A 20,325-nucleotide genomic window follows, 5' to 3' on the forward strand; every position below is an offset into this window, starting at 1 on the left:
CAGTGAAACTGATTTGATTGTGATTATTATATTATATTATATATGATATGATATGAAGCGACTGCATCACTGACGAGAGATAGGCCCTACTTCCCTTTATCATATTTAAGCTTTTGGGGAGCAACAGTAGTAGCGGAAGTAGTTTATTTATTTTATGGTGTTAAGCTTAAAGTACGGTATACTCACAATTTCCTAATTTTGTAAATGAGTAGGCTATTATTCCTTTTTTTATTATTTTGCTGTATTAACAGACGCACACCACTAGAGGGTGTTGTTGTTAGCTGTGCATGAAATCTTCCTGGATACATTCCTGGATAAATGAGTTGTCATTAGAAAAATACATTTATGGTCATCATAGTAATGTGTGAATGCCAAAAAAGTAATTCCAGAAAGCCCACCCTCATCAGCACAATGATTACATTAAGACAAAAATGTCTTGTATATTACAACTGATGCTTAAAGTTAATTTACAGACTTGTGAAATTTGAGATTTGCGTACAATACATTAAAATAAATTGTTTTATAATAACGTGTAATTCTAAATTACGTTGACTTGCTAAAATCTCAGGTCTGCACTACCAGGATTGCTAAATAAACAATTTTTTAAATAATATTTGTATTGTAAACACAAGGTGTTCTTGTTCATTTGGCTTATATATTTGCCTTTCTGCTACTCCCTTGGCAGTTTCGTTAATGAAAGCTTGAACAGATTTGCACAGCTGTAAGAAAAGCCCATATGGCATAATTATGCATTATATAAATATATTCTTATTGTGAGTAGAATTTTTTTATCCACTCTATTTGCACATTGTGCACAAAAAAAACAGACTTGTGACAGTTACTTTAAAGAAGAACATGCCTAACTATTATGCATGTAAACCTTTTTTTTTGTTGCTTAGAACTCGAGAAAAATATACATTGCTGTATGTCCAAGCCTGTTATGACCCGTAGAATAATTATTTAATTATACTTGGTATGCTGATTTATTATTAATTATTTCTTTAGATGTTGTGAGTGACCATGTAGTAAGTGTAAGAGATATGCTCTCAATGAGTAGTGACAGCTTTCGATGATGATACTGCAATATAAGGTTCCAAATGATAATGTTATCCTGGAAGATTTCAGTGACAGTCAGTGAGCTGAACAGCTGCATTTGGCATCTCACTTTCTCACACACACACACACACACACACACACACACACACACACACACACACACACACACACACACACACACACACACACACACACACACACACACACACACACACACACACACACACACACACACACACACACACACACACACACACACACACACACACACACACACGCTCGCACACATGTTGTGTTTTCATTTTGTATGGGGACATTCCATAGACACAATCATTTTTATACTGTACAAACTTTATATTCTATCCACTTACACTAACCCTACCCCTAAACCAACCCATCAGACAAAACTTTCAGCATTTTTACATTTTCAAAAAACATCACTTAGTATGATTTATAAGCTCTTTTCCTCATGGGGACCAAAACATGTCCCCAGAAGGACAAGGATTTTGAATATTGCCATCCTTGTGAGGACATTTTGTCCCCATAAAATAGGGTTTGCCAGGACCACACACACACACACACACACACAGTCTGGTGCGCTATCCTTCTGGGGACTCGCCATAGGCGTAATGGTTTTTATACCGTACATACCGTATATTCTATCCCCCTACACTGCCCCTGCCCCTAAACCTACCCATCACAGGAGACATTCTGCATTTTTACATTTTCATAAAAACTCATTCTGATGATTCTGATTATAAGCTTTTGTGCCGTGGGGACCTCAATTTAGGTCCCCACGGTGACACGAGTCCCCATGAGTCTGTCTACAGTCAGGTTGAAGTCCCCACCAGGCTAGAAAAACATGTACACACAACACACACACACACACAAGATTGTTTAGGTCCCCACGTTGACATGAGTCCCCAGGAGTCAAAGTGCATTCAGGTCGAAGTCCTCAACGGGATAGAAAAACATGAACACACGAACACACACACACACACACACACACACACACACACACACACACACACACACACACACACACACACACACACACACACACACACACACACACACACACACACACACACACACACACACACACACACACACACACACACACACACACACACACACACACACACACACACACACACACACACACACACACACACACACACACACACAAGATTGTTTAGGTCCCCACGGTGACATGAGTCCCCATGAGTCAAAATGCATTCAGGTTGAAGTCCTCACCGGGATAGAAAAACATGAACACACACACACACACACACACACACACACACACACACACACACACACACACACACACACACACACACACACACACACACACACACACACACACACACACACACACACACACACACACACACACACACACACACACACACACACACAGGCAGACAGATATACACTTAGTGCTGCTCAATTGCTTTAAGACATTCTGCCTTAGTCTGTGCTATTTAATGTGATTTATTGGTGTGACAAACAATATTATTTTTATGCCATAGTGTTTGAATTAGCCATGTATAATGGAAAAAATTGTCTTACAAGGCCACTTGATAATCATAAAATTGATAACATTAAAATAATAAAACTTTCTTTGATAGACGGGTGGAAGAGCACTCAGTGTTCAGCTTCCCTCTGTTGAATGATCACAGTGAAGAAGACACTAAGAATACCATGAATATAAAATAAATAGTTACAAATATGGAAAATGCGATTAAATATCTTTCACATCATTGAGATATGAACAATTGACTTGCTAATTCAACTGTATACTCCTTGCCGGTTTATTTCTTCTCGGATCACGTGGTGGTTTGTCTGGAAGCGGTTCCGCTAGATCTGCGGGCTCCGTGATTACCGGATCAGACCTGAGCGATTTCAATTGAGCCCCGTTCAGGAACCCCAGAAAGACTCAGTTATGAGCTTAAGTCTTGTTGGTTGGTGTTCATATAAACGGTCTATTGGGGAGAATCTGTTCTGCCACCGCAGTGAGTAGAAAACTGTTCACTTTTGTAAGTCGATTCAAAATATGTGGGCACAGGGGTGTTACATGTTTGTATCAATAATGCAGAGTTCCCCCAAGCTTGATTAACTTTGTTCTCATTATATTTTTTTTGGAGGATATTGTCAGCTGAGTCTTCAGAAACAGAATTTTTACGCATAAATGTGTCGTTTGATCTGAGCCGCTCGGCGGAGAATGAACGCGCAGTTCTCTCTCAGCTCGACATAAATGGGCATTTGCAGAGGGAGCGAATGGCGATGCCAGATCACTTGGGAACGCATATTATTGATCATAATCGCGAATTAATATTATGAATTATGAAATGACTACATTTTGCAGACAATTATTTTTAAAAAAAAATTATTTCGGACATACATAAACTTTGGAGAAATCAAAATCAAAAGCGAGCCAGGCTGCGAATTATGCGGTTGTTTGACAATCTTAAAGGCTTGAACCCCCTCCCCAACAAAAGGTAGGGCGTGTATTTTACTTTATACATAGCCTAAATGCATAAATAAATATAAAAATAAACGTCAAGTATATGAGTAGGCTATAGCTTATAACAACAGCAGCATAGGCTGTTTTGACCTTTAAAAAAAAAAAAAAAAAAAAATTCAGTAACCACAAAAGTTAGGCTATAGAAAAAAGTCAGCACACTTGATAGAGGCTCGTGAAGAGAAGTCATAAGTCAAAAGGTAATTCGATAGGCAAATACATTTTTTATTGATTGTAGTCTTTAAAAATACGACCACACTGACGCAAAAGCTTCATAAAGCTGATAATTTATCTATATTGGGGTTACATTAGATCTTGTCAGCACATTTGAACTGGAATAGAGTAGCCGGTGGTTTGAAGTATACAGAGGGAGAGAAAGAGAGAGAGAAAGAGCGCGCGCGCGCGTGCGTGCGTTTAATGTCGGGTGATGCCCTCCCCTCGCCAAATCTCCTCCACTGATCTATGGTGACGCTCCTTCAAAACTCCAGGCTCACGGCGGCGAGCGCAGATTGCTTGAGTCATCTGAAGGTTCATAACTTTACCAAATCTTTCATAGCTTATCTGCAAATGAGCGGGGTGCCTGCACTTGTCAGTAGGCGATCCTGTAATATATAATCTTAAAGAGGAAAGAAAGAGAATAACAATAAAATACTCCATGTTTTTACACAGGAGGCTGTAACGCTCGTCTACAGACTCTTTATATGTGCGCACCGCTGGTGCCAGACGCGCGTTTCCAGCTAGCGCTGGTGATGCGATGCCCCGCAACCACAGTGGCGATGAGGGCGGTACTGGTCTCTGGATGAAGACCTCGCAGCACTATGTCGTGAAAGATGTTGAAACCGGTCGTGGGACGATGAACAACGCGGCCAAAACAGTCGACAGTTTGCTGCCGACGCCGGGCACAACAGGTGCAGGAGGCTTGGACAACCAGAGGAGAAAGCAGGGCGCCCGGCTGAGCCTGCTGGGGAAACCGCTCGCCTACAGCGCGCAAAGCGGCCGGAGAAACGCGCGCTACAGGAAGCTCCAGAACTACCTCTACAATGTCCTGGAGCGACCGCGAGCCTGGGCATTCATTTACCATGCCTTTGTGTAAGTCAAAAAATCTCACTCTTTTTTTTTATTGATAACATCATGGATGTTCACAACTGGAGTTCACCTGTTAAGTTATTTTATACTGCATCATATCTATTTTATTTGAAATATAGGGATGTAGAGAATTTTGCTGAATGCTAATAAATGAATATTCTCCTTTCAAATATAACTGTTTAACAGAATCTAATGACTTGTTCTATTGGAGTAATTCAGGGTTTTTAAAATGTCTCTACTAGGTACAGTAGGTAAATATGTTTGATCATTCATCATTTAAACGCACCAATGAGGTTTGCATTATGGTTTGAATCTGCAATCAATATTACTGGGAAATTTATGAGTATGGCTTTTCAGAGATTTTCTGTAAGCTCCCTGAAAGAGATGCTCTCTGTATAACTCCAGATTAAAGGGAAATGCATGTACTGTGACACTTTTTAATGTTCAGATTATTGCATCTTTTGACATGTTGTTAGGAGCGTTTGTAAGGAGGAAGTTGAGCTGTCGGATTGAGGCTGGAGCGGTGCGCTGCAAGACAGGATGTTGTTGTTTTATTTGTACTGAGAGGACAGCTGAGGTCATAGAGGTTAAGTTGTTACATCTGCAACAACGCATTGTCCCACACTAGTCAGAAACATCACAGAATCAGCGTTCTTGGTCTGGGCTGCAAGTTTTAGAACATATTTGTTAAGCATTCGTTCTGTAGAAAACGATTCACATAGTTATAATGGATGTTGCCATTTGCATATAGTTTTTGAGGGTTTAACTTGTGTGCATGCGCATAAAAAAAAAACGCTGTACAAAGTGTTAAATGCGGTCAGAGATTTTGAAGGAAATCCTTTGAGACTATTGGTTTTAAAAGGCTGTGTGAAAGAAGACATGTGGGACTGTTTGAAGTGAACAATCAATCACAACACAATCGTGCCTTAACATCATCACCACTGTGCCCTTAAGCAAACCATATGCTGCTTCTGCTGTTTCCGTCCTGTTCTTAAATCCTTTGTAATGAATAGTCATATTGTGAAGTAATGCTCATTTTGATTCTTGTGCCAGTATGCTTGAGGGTCAGATGTACATAGGAGCATATGTCCCATATGGACACATGCTTGATTAATTTCATCATTAATTATGAAGTCATTATGTTGAGCTAAAAAAAAAGGCTCGTAATCATAGGGGAACCTTTTTTAGTGCTATATAGCACCAATTTTGGTGCTTCAGTGGTTCTTCAGAGGTGCTATATAGCACCTTAGTCAAAGAACCGGTGAAGAACCTCTGAAGAACCGCTGAAGAACCACTGAAGAACCGCTGAAGAACCACTGAAGAACCTCTGAAGAACCGCTGAAGAACCACTGAAGAACCACTGAAGCACCAAAATTGGTGCTATATAGCACTAAAAAAGGTTCCCCTATGATTACGAGCCAAGAACCTTTTTTGGTGCAATATAGAACCTTTTTTTTTTTAGAGTGTATCAGTTGAAATATGTTATAACATTTGAGTGAAGAGGTCATTATACGACACGCTTGCTTTTCCGTAAGACGGAAGTTAGTTAAAGTGGCATCATGCTGCAGTTTTCAAGCTGAAATTCTCAAATATACCCACCTAAATTTAAAAACTCTAAAAGGAATTTGTGTTTGATCATTTGTTACTGTAAGAAACATTGTTTTTTTTTTAATTATATGCGGTTTAATGGAAACAACGAGCTGTAAACAGATAATTAAAAAAATATGTAAATGTATAAATTATAAAAAAATATAATAAATAAAACAATAGAGGTTAATTGCGCATATGACGCTTTCACCATTATTTCCAGTAGTGCCTATATCTCTAGTCAAATAAGTGTTTAGAGTTAAGATGCGTGTTATTAATTTTTGAGAAAATTTTTGATGATTAATAGGATTTTCAGTTTGTTTCAATTGCTGCCTGAAATTATGTAATCCTGCCTTGTTGTTTGTGTGTTAGATAATCAAATGATAGAATTCTGGCTGTTGTGGGTTTTTCAGCAAGGCACCCATACCAACGTCTAGCATTTAATGTAATACCATACTGTATTCCACATGTGAGACTATAATGCACTAGTCTTTTGTGAAGACGACTTAGTGTTTAATAGGTTCGTTAAATGGAAAGGATTTTCAATGGCCATATCAATAACTCGCAGTTGTCTGCTCACCCAGCAAATGTTTTTACAGCGCATCAAAGCAAGCTCATTTATCTCTTTGTGATGAGCAGATTACAGATCTGCAGCTGAGCACATTTCATCAAGGTTAAAGCTCCGGGCCACTCCAAACCTCAGAATCAACATCAACAAAATCGTTTTATCTCCTTTGCTAATGCCAAACATAACCCTCTCTGACAATCATATTTGACACTGATAATTTAACAGCACATTTTTCTACTTTCTACAAACCTCCCTGTATCCTACGTGCACTAATACATTCGGTTTCACCAACACAAAGAACACATTATGCTGCCATCGTGAACACTTACATCATTAAAGCCACATTCAGTTTATTTTATACCCTCAGAAATCGCATACTTTCTTCAAGAATGAAAAAGGAAATTGCACAGTAGGTGAACACTACCGTAATCATCTGTGTCGGTGCGTCATGCTATAGTTAGATTCAAGCCTACTTTATATGACTGAGAATTCATCTGGTTTGAGGTAGAAGTTCATTGAGTTCCCTATTCACATTTCCTAACTGTGCTATTCTACTTATAGATGGTTTAGATCAGCGGCTGGGAACCTATGGCTTGTGAGCCACACCAGGTCCAACACCCTTTACCAATAAATGATCTTTAAAAAATTAGACGCATCAATAGAGATCAGATTTCTGCAGAAAAGCAGCCAATTACAATTCCTTTGTTGTACCCACCGAAGTTCATTGTCAATATTTCAGTGTCTAAAGTCATGTGTCATACATAACAGCTATCATAGAGCTCCTAGACTCAGATTCAAGCAGCTATGTAGCTTGTTTGTGGTAATGGCGAAAAACAATTTTTAGAACAGCAGCGCTCTGCTCCGCTCTGCTGTGCAAATTTCACCGGGTACTTTCGCTTTTTGCCACAGATAGTTTTTATGTCCTGTAAATGTGTCGTGTTTATTATAATCTGCGCAGCTATCAGTGGACGGTACTGTTTTGAGTTAATAACAAATGAATGATGGATGAGTAAAGAGCGAAATATGCTTGTTATTAAAAAAGAATAATTAAAAATGCAATAAGCCGCCACTCACTCACTCACTCACTCACTCACTCACTCACTCACTCACTCACTCACTCACTCTCACACACACACACACACACACACACCACACACACACACACACACACACACACACACACACACACACACACACACACACACACACACACACACACACACACACACACACACACACACACACACACACACACACACACACACACACACACACACACACACACACACACACACACACACACACACACACACACAAAGAGGATTTATGCTCCTCAGGTGGTAACTCAACCTCACTTTGGTCAAAAAAATTTTCCTGACCCCTGGTTTAGATTGACTTAATGCTGAGTAATGGAGGGTGATTTATATCATACACTGCGGCAATGGCTTTTATATCGTAACAAAATATTTCAAAATTCCCACCTGTAATGATCTCCTGGACTCCACTGGGACAGAGAGCAATAAAGGGCCTCTTGTTCTCTGTGCACTCAGAAAGGTGCTCTAGTTTGCCACTGACCCGGTTAGACAGGCCAAATGTGATATATACAAGAGCCAGCCAACTAACATTAGAGATCTTTCTACTTCGGCTTAAGATGTCAGATGGATTTAATGTTGTTTCCTTCCACCGAAATTCGGACGGGGAATTAGGAGATGTCAGTCTTCAGTTTCATTTGTCTTTTCAAGCAATGTAGTATAATTTACTGAATCAATATTGACATTAAGTACCAATCTTCTGGCACCGTTTGATTGTGTAATCCGGTCTGCTTAGAGTACTAGAGTTATGAAACGCTTAGTTTGGGCCCTATAATTTGATTGACCAAGCTTTTCACAGTTTATCACTTTGTTTTTCTGTGTTTGCAACAGTCAAATAGACAAAAAAGATCCTCTTGAGCTGTTCCTCTTTTCATTTAAGATTAATGAACCTGTTTGATGGACTGGCCACAGACGTGGACCTGTCACTTTCACTCCCATAGTTGTCATAATCGAAATGCAAGCTGCTGTTGCTTACTTTGGAAGGTATATGGAAACAGAGCTGGCTCTCGCTTAATGGAAAAAGGTTTTAGACAGGTTACAGATGCAAAAAAAAGTGCAAAGAGAAGGCAATAAACAGGGTGTCATGTCTGTGTCCCAGTAGGAGTATGAATGGTAGGGGGAAAGGCCTTTGAAAAGGACACTATTTGATCACGTCAGGGGCTCCTGACACGAGACAGACCTGGAGGAAGAGCTGCAGCCCTCAGACAGGGCACTGTTTGAACATGTTGAGTTGCCAGCCGTGTTAAGAGAAAAGTAGCAGCGTGGAACATGGATCTAAGCATTTGGACATTTCTGTCCTACTGTGTATCATCATCACTGCAGATTAACTAATATATCATTAAAACTTTCTGTCTTTTGAAAGAAATAACTTTTCTTCTTAAATTCTCACTGAACCAGAAGTAGTGGGAAATGCTTTACCTAGGCCCACAAAGAATACACGACCGTTCAAAAGTTTGAGAAAGAAAGAAGTCTTTTATGAACACCAAGGCTGCATTTATTTACTAAAAAAATACAGTAAAATTGTGATTTATATTATGATTTCAAATAAGAGTTTTCTATTTGAATAAATAATAAAATATATTCTATTCCTGTGATGGCAAAGCTGAATTTTCAAGAGCCATTACTCCAGTCTTCAGTGTCACATGATCTTTCAGAGATTCTAATATTCTGATTTGGTGCTCAAAAAACATTTCTTATTATTATCAAAGCTGAAAACGGTTTTTAGCAGGATTTTTCAGGATTCATCACTGATGAATATAAAGTTAAAAACAGAATTTATTTGAAATAGAAATCTTTTGTAGCATAATATAAATGTATTATATATTTACCGTCACTTCTGATCATTTTAATGCGTTCTTGCTGAATAAAAGTATTAATTTCTTGAAAACAAAAAAACAAATTACAGACACCAAACCTTTGAATGGTAGTGTACAGTATGTGCCAACAGATTTTCACAGAATTGAAATTATTCATACATTTCTACATATGATCCATCACTTGTGTGTTAGTTCATTTAGCCTAATTTGGCTCAGTTTAACACATCTGACCCTGTTCAAATCTACTTTTCCTGAAAATCAGCGCAGAAAGTGCGAAAACAGGCTGCAGATTCTGTTTGGACCTGCCTAAACGGTGGCCACCGCTGTTCGAAACTTTCATTAAAATTAATGTTGGCATTAAGTTTAATAACCGGGAGACCATTAGCCAATAACAGTTTCTCAAAGCAACAGTACTGCTTTGTCACTGTAATAGTTTTTCATGATATGGATGACGAATCAATAGAAAGCCTCATTCGTTGTAGTTAACCCAAGGACTTTGTGATTCCGTTCTGCTGATTTAATCATTTTAACGGGGTGGTGGGTGGTAAAACATCAGAAAGTGGTCTTCTATTAGTTGCCCTTGCTGACAAGGGGCTGACTGATGGAGGCAGCCGTCTTCTCTTAATAGTAATATCCCTGCAACATAAGTAGTCCGTGTGGCTTGGCATAACCCAGAGGAGCTTCCCTGCCCAACAGTGCCCAAGCAAACTGGGCTAAAGAGTAATTGCCTTGCCGGGAAATGCATGGGGGTCTTCCGTTGCTCACTATTCTTTGTCTTTGAGCTTGCCTGTCAGCTTGAAGTGGTTCCCCTGATAACGCAGCATTTTGGTGTTGAAACAGGTGTGCACTGGGTTCTGAGTTGGCAGCTCTCTCTCTGATTGGAACTGATTACACGTAATATTATAATTATAACAATTAGTCAACATATTTTCCTTAAGGTTTTGTGATTCATTTATCCTGTTTGCTTCTCATGCAGCGCATTAGCAAGTAATTTCTATCTGCGTCAGAATTGATGCACATTCAGGGTAGAGTATGTGCTGAACTTCTCAGTTTGATGAAGAACATTTTTTAGTTATGCAGACGTGTAGTATGACCACATTCTTAGACCTATTACATCCATCATGCTGTCATTGACCTTTGACCCGTGTGTTCTTTGAGCTTTTGCATACTAACAACAACTGTGGCAATGTTAAGTAAAATTTAAACATTGGGAACAACTTTCTTGCTTCCTATAGCATTTACAATTTAAAATGTAGGCAGGCTCTTTTCAATTGTAAATGCTATAGGAAGCAAGAAATGTGTTCCTAATGTTTAAATTGTACTTAAAGGGTTACTTCAGCCATTTAGCATTAAGCTTTGTATCAGAGACCCGGTAGTATATTCAAATTATGGTAACCCCCCCCCCCCCCCCCCCCCATATCCCCCTGAGACGAGAGAATTATGCATTTTATTTCTGGAAAAAATCCTCAGATGACGCAAATATCGTCATTTTGCGTCATCTGAGGATTTTTTGGCCAGAGGCTAGAGACTACAGCCAGTAGAAGGAGCTCTCTCTCACAGAATTTAAATGCGCACGGCATTAATAACGGAGCGGTGCGGAGCAAAGTGAGTGTTTCAACTTTTCAATGAATTCCTATGAAAGTTTAGCTTCCTTATGCGATCTGAAAACGCGCCAGACTGGACACGCAGCGATAATGAATGCAGCGCTTACCTCAGCTCTGCTCAGCTGTTACTTCGCTCTCGTGATGAATGAAATCTGACTCCTGCTGCGTCTGTGCCGTGACTTTCGTTCGGCTCACTCACACTTTATTGAAAAGACACGTTCAGTTTTTAATTGTAGTGTTTATTCTCTAACTGAACTAAATGATTGTATTATTATGAAGATCAAAACGACGGTGGGGGTGTTGTAGGGAGTGACCTCATAGGGCAGCGAAGCAAGTGCATTCTGGGAGTTGTTGTCTTTCATCCACGAGACAAAAATAAATGTTCTGTCTTTTCTCAGTCTAGAAGGCACCAAATTCAAAAATTATTTCACATTTCTACTACATAAATGACCCAGTCGAAATACACATTCATCTTCCCAGCGCTGCAGTACCCCTTTAACATTGCCACAGTTGTTGTTGGCATGTCATAGATCAAAGAACACACGGGTCAAAGGTCAATGACAGCATGATGGAGAATATGTCTAAGAATGTAGTCCTACTACACATCTGCATAACTGAAAAATGTTCTTCATCAAGTTGAGAAGTTCAGCACATGCTCTACCCTGAATGCGCGTCAATTCCGGCGCACATTCACACAGGGTAGATAGCATACCACCCCCCCCCCCACGCATTTTAAAACTAGAGGGGACCGTTCATTTCAAGCTGTGGCACCTAGACTGGAATGCATTGCCTCCTTCCTTACGCTGCCTCGACTCAGTGGAACATTTTAAAACACAGTTGAAAACTCTTCTATTTAAAGAGGCTTTCACCTAGACTGTAGGGTGGTTAGGTCAGTCTGTTGTGCATTTCTGTTTATTTTTCTTTTCTATTTATTGTTTTTGTTACTTGTTTGATTAGGTACTGTACTGTTGTGAAGCACTTTGTGATTTTTATCTGTGAAATGTGCTATACGAATACATTTTACTTACTTACTTACTTAATTCTCATTTGACATACTGCTTTTTCTACTACCATTTTAAAAGTTTTGGGTCAGTAAGATACTTTTATTTAACAAGGATGTATTAAATTAAATAAAAGTTACTGTAAAGACTATTACATTGTTATAAAAAAACTATTTCAAATAAATGCTGTTCTTTTGAACTTTTCTATGAAAAAATCCTGAAAAAGTGAACTATTTGCACAAAATTCAGTTTTCAACACTGATAAGAAATGTTTCTTGAGCACCAAATCACCATATGTGACCTATGCTGGCAAATTGAGTCGCAATGAACACATTTTCGTTATTTTATCATTCTCTATTAATAAACCTTCAAAATGATGTACGATTTGTGACTTGGCTACACCTGTTTGATGTCAATAGAGTCAGCAAAGTCAGTTTTGAAAAAAATCGAGTTAGTTTTCTGAAGGTTCCAAAACAAAATCACCTAGCAACCATAGCTTAAAAATCACTGGTAATAACAGAAAAATTGGCACACACTAGGTCAAAACCAAATATCTATAGGAAAAATATATATTAAAGGGATGGTAAAACACATTCTTTTGAAGGCTTGATTGTGTTTGTGGGGTGCACTGTAACATGTGTTCATGCTTCGTTTAAAAAAAAAAAAGCATTATTTTTCATATATTTGACCTTTATTCTACACTGCTCTGTCCCTCCTTGTAAAACGGTCTGATGCTTTCCGGGTTGTATGAAGCCAGTCCCTCAAAAATACGCGATGGGCTCAGATTGGTTAGCTGGCCCAGTGTGTTGTGATTCGCTAACCGCCTAGTGCACGTTTATCGGAAACGTCACGCCCCTTACCTGGAGGCTGTGCTTTGGTCAGTTTTAGAAACAATGGCGTCAATAAAACCATACCAATCTGAGCCCGAATCAGACCCAGAACATTTTAGTGAAGATGATCGAGCAGAACCTGTTCAACCTGTTCATTCCTCAAGAGTAAAGACTGCGGATCTATAGTGATCGCTACTGAATGGCACTGTTACTTTTGTATTTTTAGAACGATTATAGCCAAATATCTGTCACAAGAACTATTAACCCAAAACGAACACTAAACACTGGCTTTACTAGTAAGTTAGCCAAATCACACACAGAACCATGTTTAGCAAGCCTGTAGATAAATAATACATAAAAGCTCTAATCAAAGAATCATTTACACTAATGCCAAGTTCGCTGTTGAGATTTTAACGTTAGTGTTTGTAACGTTAGGTGTTCGTCGGATAACGTTAAGTATGAATGAGCATTTAACAGACTGGTTTGCAGAACAGCGTTGTCATCTGTTTACTTCCTTGCTACAACCTATTAAAGGAAAACACATAGATGAAAAATAAATCAGACTTACAGGTTGTGGCCCGTAAACAGCTTCTGTTTGTAAATCCAGCTTTCAGGACAAGCCGTTGTGCATATCCAGCATTGAACTCGCGAACATTGTGGAAGTTTTCCTCCGTGAAATGTGCTGCGGGAGGGAGCCCCGCGCGCGTCGTGCATTCACACACTGGCCGCGCTTGTCTCACGCAGCTGACGTTGTGCAAATCCGGCATTGAACTCGCGAAGATTGTGGAAGTTTTCCTCCGTGAGATGTGCTGCGGGAGCCCCGCACGCGTCTGTTCCCTTCTGTCTCAAACACACGTGCATATAACATGTTGTATGTTAAACGCTCTGCAACGCACCCCTGTCCCAAGGAAGGCTGAACAAAGCAAGTACCCCAGACCTGCAATCCGGATGAAAATAACAGCGTTTCCTCGGCATCGCGGCAACAACACTCCAGCCTAACTATACCACAACAGCGCCGCGATACAAAATGCCCCCCCCCCCCCTTATTTAATATTCGAGAAGGAGGGGTTTATGTAAATATTGAGCCTGGTGATGTCACCAACCCTGGAGGAATGTCTGTAGTCGCCTACTGGCCGTTTGCTGTAGTTCTTAGAAATTGATTTCTTTAAAAGCAAATATCTCCCTTTGCTTTAAACTTTGAACGTTGTAACTTTGCAGATGTTGTTTATGCTCAAGCAGCAACATTACACGCTAGCTAAAGTTAGAATAGTGAAATCGTGGTTTACCACCCCTTTAAACTTTTTTTCCTCATGATACCACAATTGTTTGATTAACATCGATGAAACACTGTACCACACAGATCTTATATAATGTTACACATCAGATGTTTTTCACCTACAGTTAACCAGTCGTTCTCTTAAGATTTAACAGATAATGTTTGCGTGAATTCTTGCCAAGACAGATATTTTGAAATGCTGTAATATGTGTATATTGTGATTGTGCGGTCTCTGAATTGTCTTTGTGCGCACGCTTCGGATCTGTCAGTCAGCGTGAGTAAGATCGGAGAGACAAAAGAAAGGTACTCCTCTCATAAAACATACAAATAAAGATACTTTTAGGTGCTTGATTGCTATTTGGAGCATCGGGATCGTTAGACGAATCTCTTATCCTAGTAGTGTTTTATGAGCATTGGGATAAACTCCCTTTTTTAGTTATTATAAAAATGTGCATCAAAAAACGTACATGCTCATTTGAGGCAAAAAAAAATGTATTCGATAAGAAGACATGCACAAAAACTACAATGGAAACAGACTTACCGAATGAATCCCTCAACTCGCAACAAAAAACGCACGTGACTTTGCCTCAACAATGGATGTGATTGGATAACTGGACTAACCAGCAGACCAATTTCTTTGCACAGCATCTCAAATGTTGGTTTGATCATTCTGAAATGCCTGAGCCAAAGTCTGTCATCAGAATGAGTTGGTATAATGACCTCCCAGAAAGTATCGCACATGATTACGTTCCTAAACACCAGGCATTGAGCGCAAGATAACATTATAGCGTTTATTGCGCTTCGACTGCATGTTTGACGCAAGTCTTTTTATAATGTGTGAAAAAACAGCCACAGTGGCTTTCCCGATTGCAGCAATTTTCCAGGAAGTGACGATTTTGTTCTCCTGAACACATGGGATGGAAACCGTGCTTTATTTGCAAATGTTTTATGCAACATTCCAATTTTGCGCATAAGTTAAATTTGCAATTTTGGATTGAAACCGCTACTGTTCTTCCGCAAAATGCATGCAGTTTTGTTTTTTAACTGCTAGATGGTTACATAAAAGTTACAAAGTGTACCTTTAAAATATATTAAAATAGAAAGCTGTTATTTTAAATTGTAATGTTTCACAATATTACTGATTTAACTGTATTTGACCCCATGCTCTTGGTGAGCATAAGCTATTTCTTTCAAAACATTACAAAATCTGAACGACCACAAACCTTTGAATGGTTTAGTGTATAGAAGAGAAGTCTACATAATCTGACAGGGGGTCTGTTTTCTCTCTGGTTTAGAATCTCCTCAGATGCCTGTAAACAATCATTAAACAACATGATTAAGGAGATTTATCCTTAAAGGAACACTCCACTTTTTTGGGACTTTAGCTTATTCACTGGATCCCCCAGAGTTAGATAAGTCCATACATACCATTCTCATCTCCGTACACCCCATAACTCTGTCTGACGCACCCACTGTTAGCCTAGCTTAGCACAAAGACTGGAGGTATCTGGGGGATACAGTGAATAAGCTAAAGTCCCAAAAAAGTGGAGTGTTCCTTTAATAGAAAATTTCAAACAAAATACGCTCTCTGGTCGGTTACCCATGGCCATCATTAACACAGTCATTCATCAGAAAAGTGATAAAAATGACCAGCGCTCTCAAGTTCTCTTGGATGAATGGGAATCTCAATGTACTACATGTTGTGCCAGTAATTAAATTTTACTATTAGTGCATTGAAAAGTTAGGTGTTAATGGGCATTTTATTTGTTTAACTTGCTGATAAAGTACAATACTAATAACTGCAAATAATATTGTGCTCACTGGAGTTTGTTTATGTAACTCTGTTGAATCAAAGGTCAAAATCTCTGTTGCTGCAGCAATCTGGGAAGAATAAAAAGCATTCTCAGCATCATGCACGGAACCTCTTTAATTGGATTTAAAAGATTCTACTTTTGTTCTGGCAATTTTGCATGTACCCCCTTTGAAATGATGCAATAGTGGCGTATTTGCACTTGTGTTAGTGGCTAATGAAATGCATAACTATGCTAATTTTCCCATATGTCATCAGGCACATGAGAGATGACTCATTAGAGCCATGTCTTATTTTTATGCGTGATCCATTCGGTGTACTGTCGGATAATATGAGGCAGCTGAAGTTGGATTAGATTGTCTAGTCCTGAAGGATCAGATATGTTGAAACTGTAGCATATTTGGACTGCGTCATGTCTTGATACAATCCCCATCTCATCCCCTACTCAGTACTCTCTCTCTCTCTCTCTCTCTCTCTCTCTCTCTCTCTCTCTCTCTCTCTCTCTCTCTCTCTCTCTCTCTCTCTCTCTCTCTCTCTCTCCACAATCTTGTAAATTAAAGTTAAAAGCCCAGAAATTCTTTTAGAAAATATAATCAGATTTAGGTTTTAGGGAAGTGGTGTGTTTAAACCAAATGGTTCATTAGAGAAAAACGAATACCGTAGAGGACTTTTTACCTTAAATGTCACAGAGATGTTGGCAGTCTTGTTCTATAGAAGTTCTTTCACCTTACTTGGTTTAGATCAGTGACAGAGGACTCGCCGTGTGGCATACTCCCCTCTGGACCTCCCTACTCCAATTTGGCAGGAGATTGAACAACACTCCTCCTGTTTACACAACATATTTCCCTTTAATTGACCATTCAGCCATGTCAATACAGCGGCCTTGGAGAGCCCTTACTAGTCCAGCTCACTATTATTAAACCATCTTGAGAGGGTAGATGGTAATTTTTCCATGGCAAGCAATGTTCAAGATAGAGGCCAGTGACTTTATTACTGTGTGAAATGAAAAGCATGCTGTCTTTTGAGCTTAAAGGCCAACATCAAGAGCACTTATCTATATAAATACACCTGCAGGAGCTTCTTAATACAGAACTATAACTGCTAGGTGTGGGTGATATGACCAAAATCATATATCACGATATGAGTTATTTTATTTCACGATAACAATATATATCACAATATAGTTATGTTTGCTTTACAAAAGGTTTTTATGATATCAACATGTGTGATACTATTACAATATCATAATTCTTGTCACCATTTTCAATATCACAAAAAAACTAATACTAGACTGAGTAAAATAAAACTCTCAAGCTTACTGAAGACAAGTAAACAGTTATAAGAAAAAAGAACAAAGAAACTAATTACAAGCCAAGAAAATAAACTACAATAGAACAAAGACACAAATGAAATAGACCAACCTGAAAAACTTCAAGCACTGGCTATCATAAATACTACATAAATTGTATAAAGTAATCAAATGTATAAAAAAAAACATTGTGCATTTATTCTTATTAGTTAAAAGAGTGATTCAGTCAAGAGCAGTGAGAGATTTTCTAACAGCAGGAACATTTGGATGCTGTCACTTTAAGACCGACTGCACGGATCCATTATACTAATTTTCTTTTTTCAACTTTTTACTTTTACTTAAGGGGAAAGTCCACCCAAAAATTAAAATTCTGTCATCATTTACTCACCCTCAAGTTGTTCCAAACCTGCAAAAATGTCTTTGTTCTGCTGTACACAAAGGAAAATATTTGGAAAAATGTTTGTAACCAAGCAGATCTCGTATGGAGATAGATTTGTGTCTTTATTACATGCGATAAAATAAATGATCCGAGAGAAAAAAAAAAGTTTGAGAGAAAAAGTTATCACAATGATAGCAAAAAAGCATTTCATGAGAGAAAAAAAAATATTTGAGAGAAAAGGTTTTCATACCAATAGCAAAAAATAATAATATTTGAGACAAAAAAAAGTTTTGAGAGAAAGTATTTTCTCATAGAACATTAAAAAAAATACATTTGAAATTTTTTTAATTATTTCTGAGAAAAAAAATCTCTCTCAAAATACTTTGAAAAAACTCTCAAATATATATATATTTGCTATCAGTGTGAAAACATTTTCTCTAAAAAAAAAAAAAACGTTTCTCTCGAAACGCTTTTCTTTGCTCTCGATGCAATTTCTTGCTCTCGTGTCAGATTTTGATTTCACTGTGAGAATTGTGTCATGGGCGGGGCCCCGTTCCTCTTGGCCAGTCGGGTGAGCATCGTCTTGTCTTGGGAGTCGAACTGAATCATTACACCATTGTTCGGTTCACCTGCATGATACCGCCTCCGCCTTATGGCTAGCAGTGTTGAGCACGGACACTCCAATGTTTGGGTAAGATGATGACACACAGCTGGCTTAGCAAGTTCAGCATCACTGAAGATTAAACGTTAAAAAATAGCACTCATATTCAGGAATGAGTGTGTATTATATTATAGCCATCATGCTAGGTAAACTTGCAAACTCACCTGGTTTATATACTATTTTTAAATCAAATGCCAAATGAATGTTTTGATTTAGATAGTTTCACTGTAAGTGAAGTTTTCACTAGTTTCGTAACGTTAGTTCACTGACAACCGGGGCAATTTCCCCTTCATTATCACAGACGTATAGCCTGCGATAATTAATGCGATATGGCTCAGCTTGTCAGTGAACTTATGGTAGTAAATGCCTCTCCATCTGAAAGCAGGTGATGGCGATTTACTACTAATAAAGGAACCGGCTTTACTGATGAGATGAAAATAACAATGTCCTCCAATATATCGTAGGCTAAACATGTACATTTCCTCTATTTATGGGTACCATTTAGTCCCAGATCTGCCATTTTGAGGACCCACAGGTGTTTCTAATGAATTGATTGCATTGTCTTTGAAGTCTATGAAGTAGAGCCAATCAGACAAATGAAACCGCTGTGTGGGTATTCGAAATGATGAGACTACATGAAAAATAAACCCATGAATTGAAGTCATGTAAAGATCTTTTGAACTCTAAGGTGTTTGCCATTAACGTTGGTTATAATTATAATGTAACTATGTAAGCAGTGTTTCCCTCAGAACTTTTAGAGACGATGGTTGGACCTCAGTTCAGGGGAACGCAACGAGGGTCCTGGGGTATGCACCCCGGCCGGAAATTTGTACGTTTAAATCAAATGCATCATTCTGGTGCACTCTGAGAGCAACATTAAGAGGTTAAATTTATGCTGCTATATTTATAGCATATATTTCACATATGCATAGCCTTCATGTCAACTTGAACTTGGCTGAGCCATATTGCATTAATTATCGCATACGTCTGTGATAATGAAGGGGAAATTGCCCCGGTTGTCAGTGAACTAACGTTACAAAACTAGTGAAAACTTCACTTACAGTGAAACTATCTAAATCAAAACATTCATTTGGCATTTGATTTAAAAATAGTATATAAACCAGGTGAGTTTGCAAGTTTACCTAGCATGATGGCTATAATATAATACACACTCATTCCTGAATATGAGTGCTATTTTTTAACGTTTAATCTTCAGTGATGCTGAACTTGCTAAGCCAGCTGTGTGTCATCATCTTACCCAAACATTGGAGTGTCCGTGCTCAACACTGCTAGCCATAAGGCGGAGGCGGTATCATGCAGGTGAACCGAACAATGGTGTAATGATTCAGTTCGACTCCCAAGACAAGACGATGCTCACCCGACTGGCCAATAGGAACGTGGCCCCGCCCATGACACAATTCTCACAGTGAAATCAAAATCTGACACGAGAGCAAGAAATTGCCACGAGAGCAAAGAAAAGCGTTTCGAGAGAAACAGTTTTTTTTTTTAGAGAAAATGTTTTCACACTGATAGCAAAAATATATATATTTGAGAGTTTTTTCAAAGTATTTTGAGAGAGATTTTTTTTTCTCAGAAATAATTAAAAAAATTTCAAATGTATTTTTTTTAATGTTCTATGAGAAAATACTTTCAACTTTTTTTTGTCTCAAATATTATTATTTTTTGCTATTGGTATGAAAACCTTTTCTCTCAAATATTTTTT

General features: G+C 38.5%; 1 protein-coding gene across 2 annotated transcripts in view; it reads left to right on the top strand.

The window, feature by feature from the left end:
• The first annotated feature begins 2,976 nt into the window (after nucleotides 1-2,976).
• Nucleotides 2,977-20,325, top strand: part of kcnq5a (potassium voltage-gated channel, KQT-like subfamily, member 5a) — a 162,919-nt gene continuing 145,570 nt past the window's right edge. For both annotated transcript variants that reach the window (XM_079842995.1, XM_079842996.1), the window contains exons 1-2: nucleotides 2,977-3,098; nucleotides 4,253-4,672. In XM_079842995.1, coding sequence (XP_079699121.1) covers nucleotides 4,338-4,672 — 335 coding nt within the window. In that variant the 5' untranslated portion in view covers nucleotides 2,977-3,098; nucleotides 4,253-4,337. The remainder of the gene's footprint in view (nucleotides 3,099-4,252; nucleotides 4,673-20,325) is intronic.

The sequence above is a fragment of the Gobio gobio genome (genome assembly GCF_949357685.1).
Source record: "Gobio gobio genome assembly, chromosome: 18".
In the NCBI taxonomy this organism is placed as follows: domain Eukaryota; kingdom Metazoa; phylum Chordata; class Actinopteri; order Cypriniformes; family Gobionidae; genus Gobio; species Gobio gobio.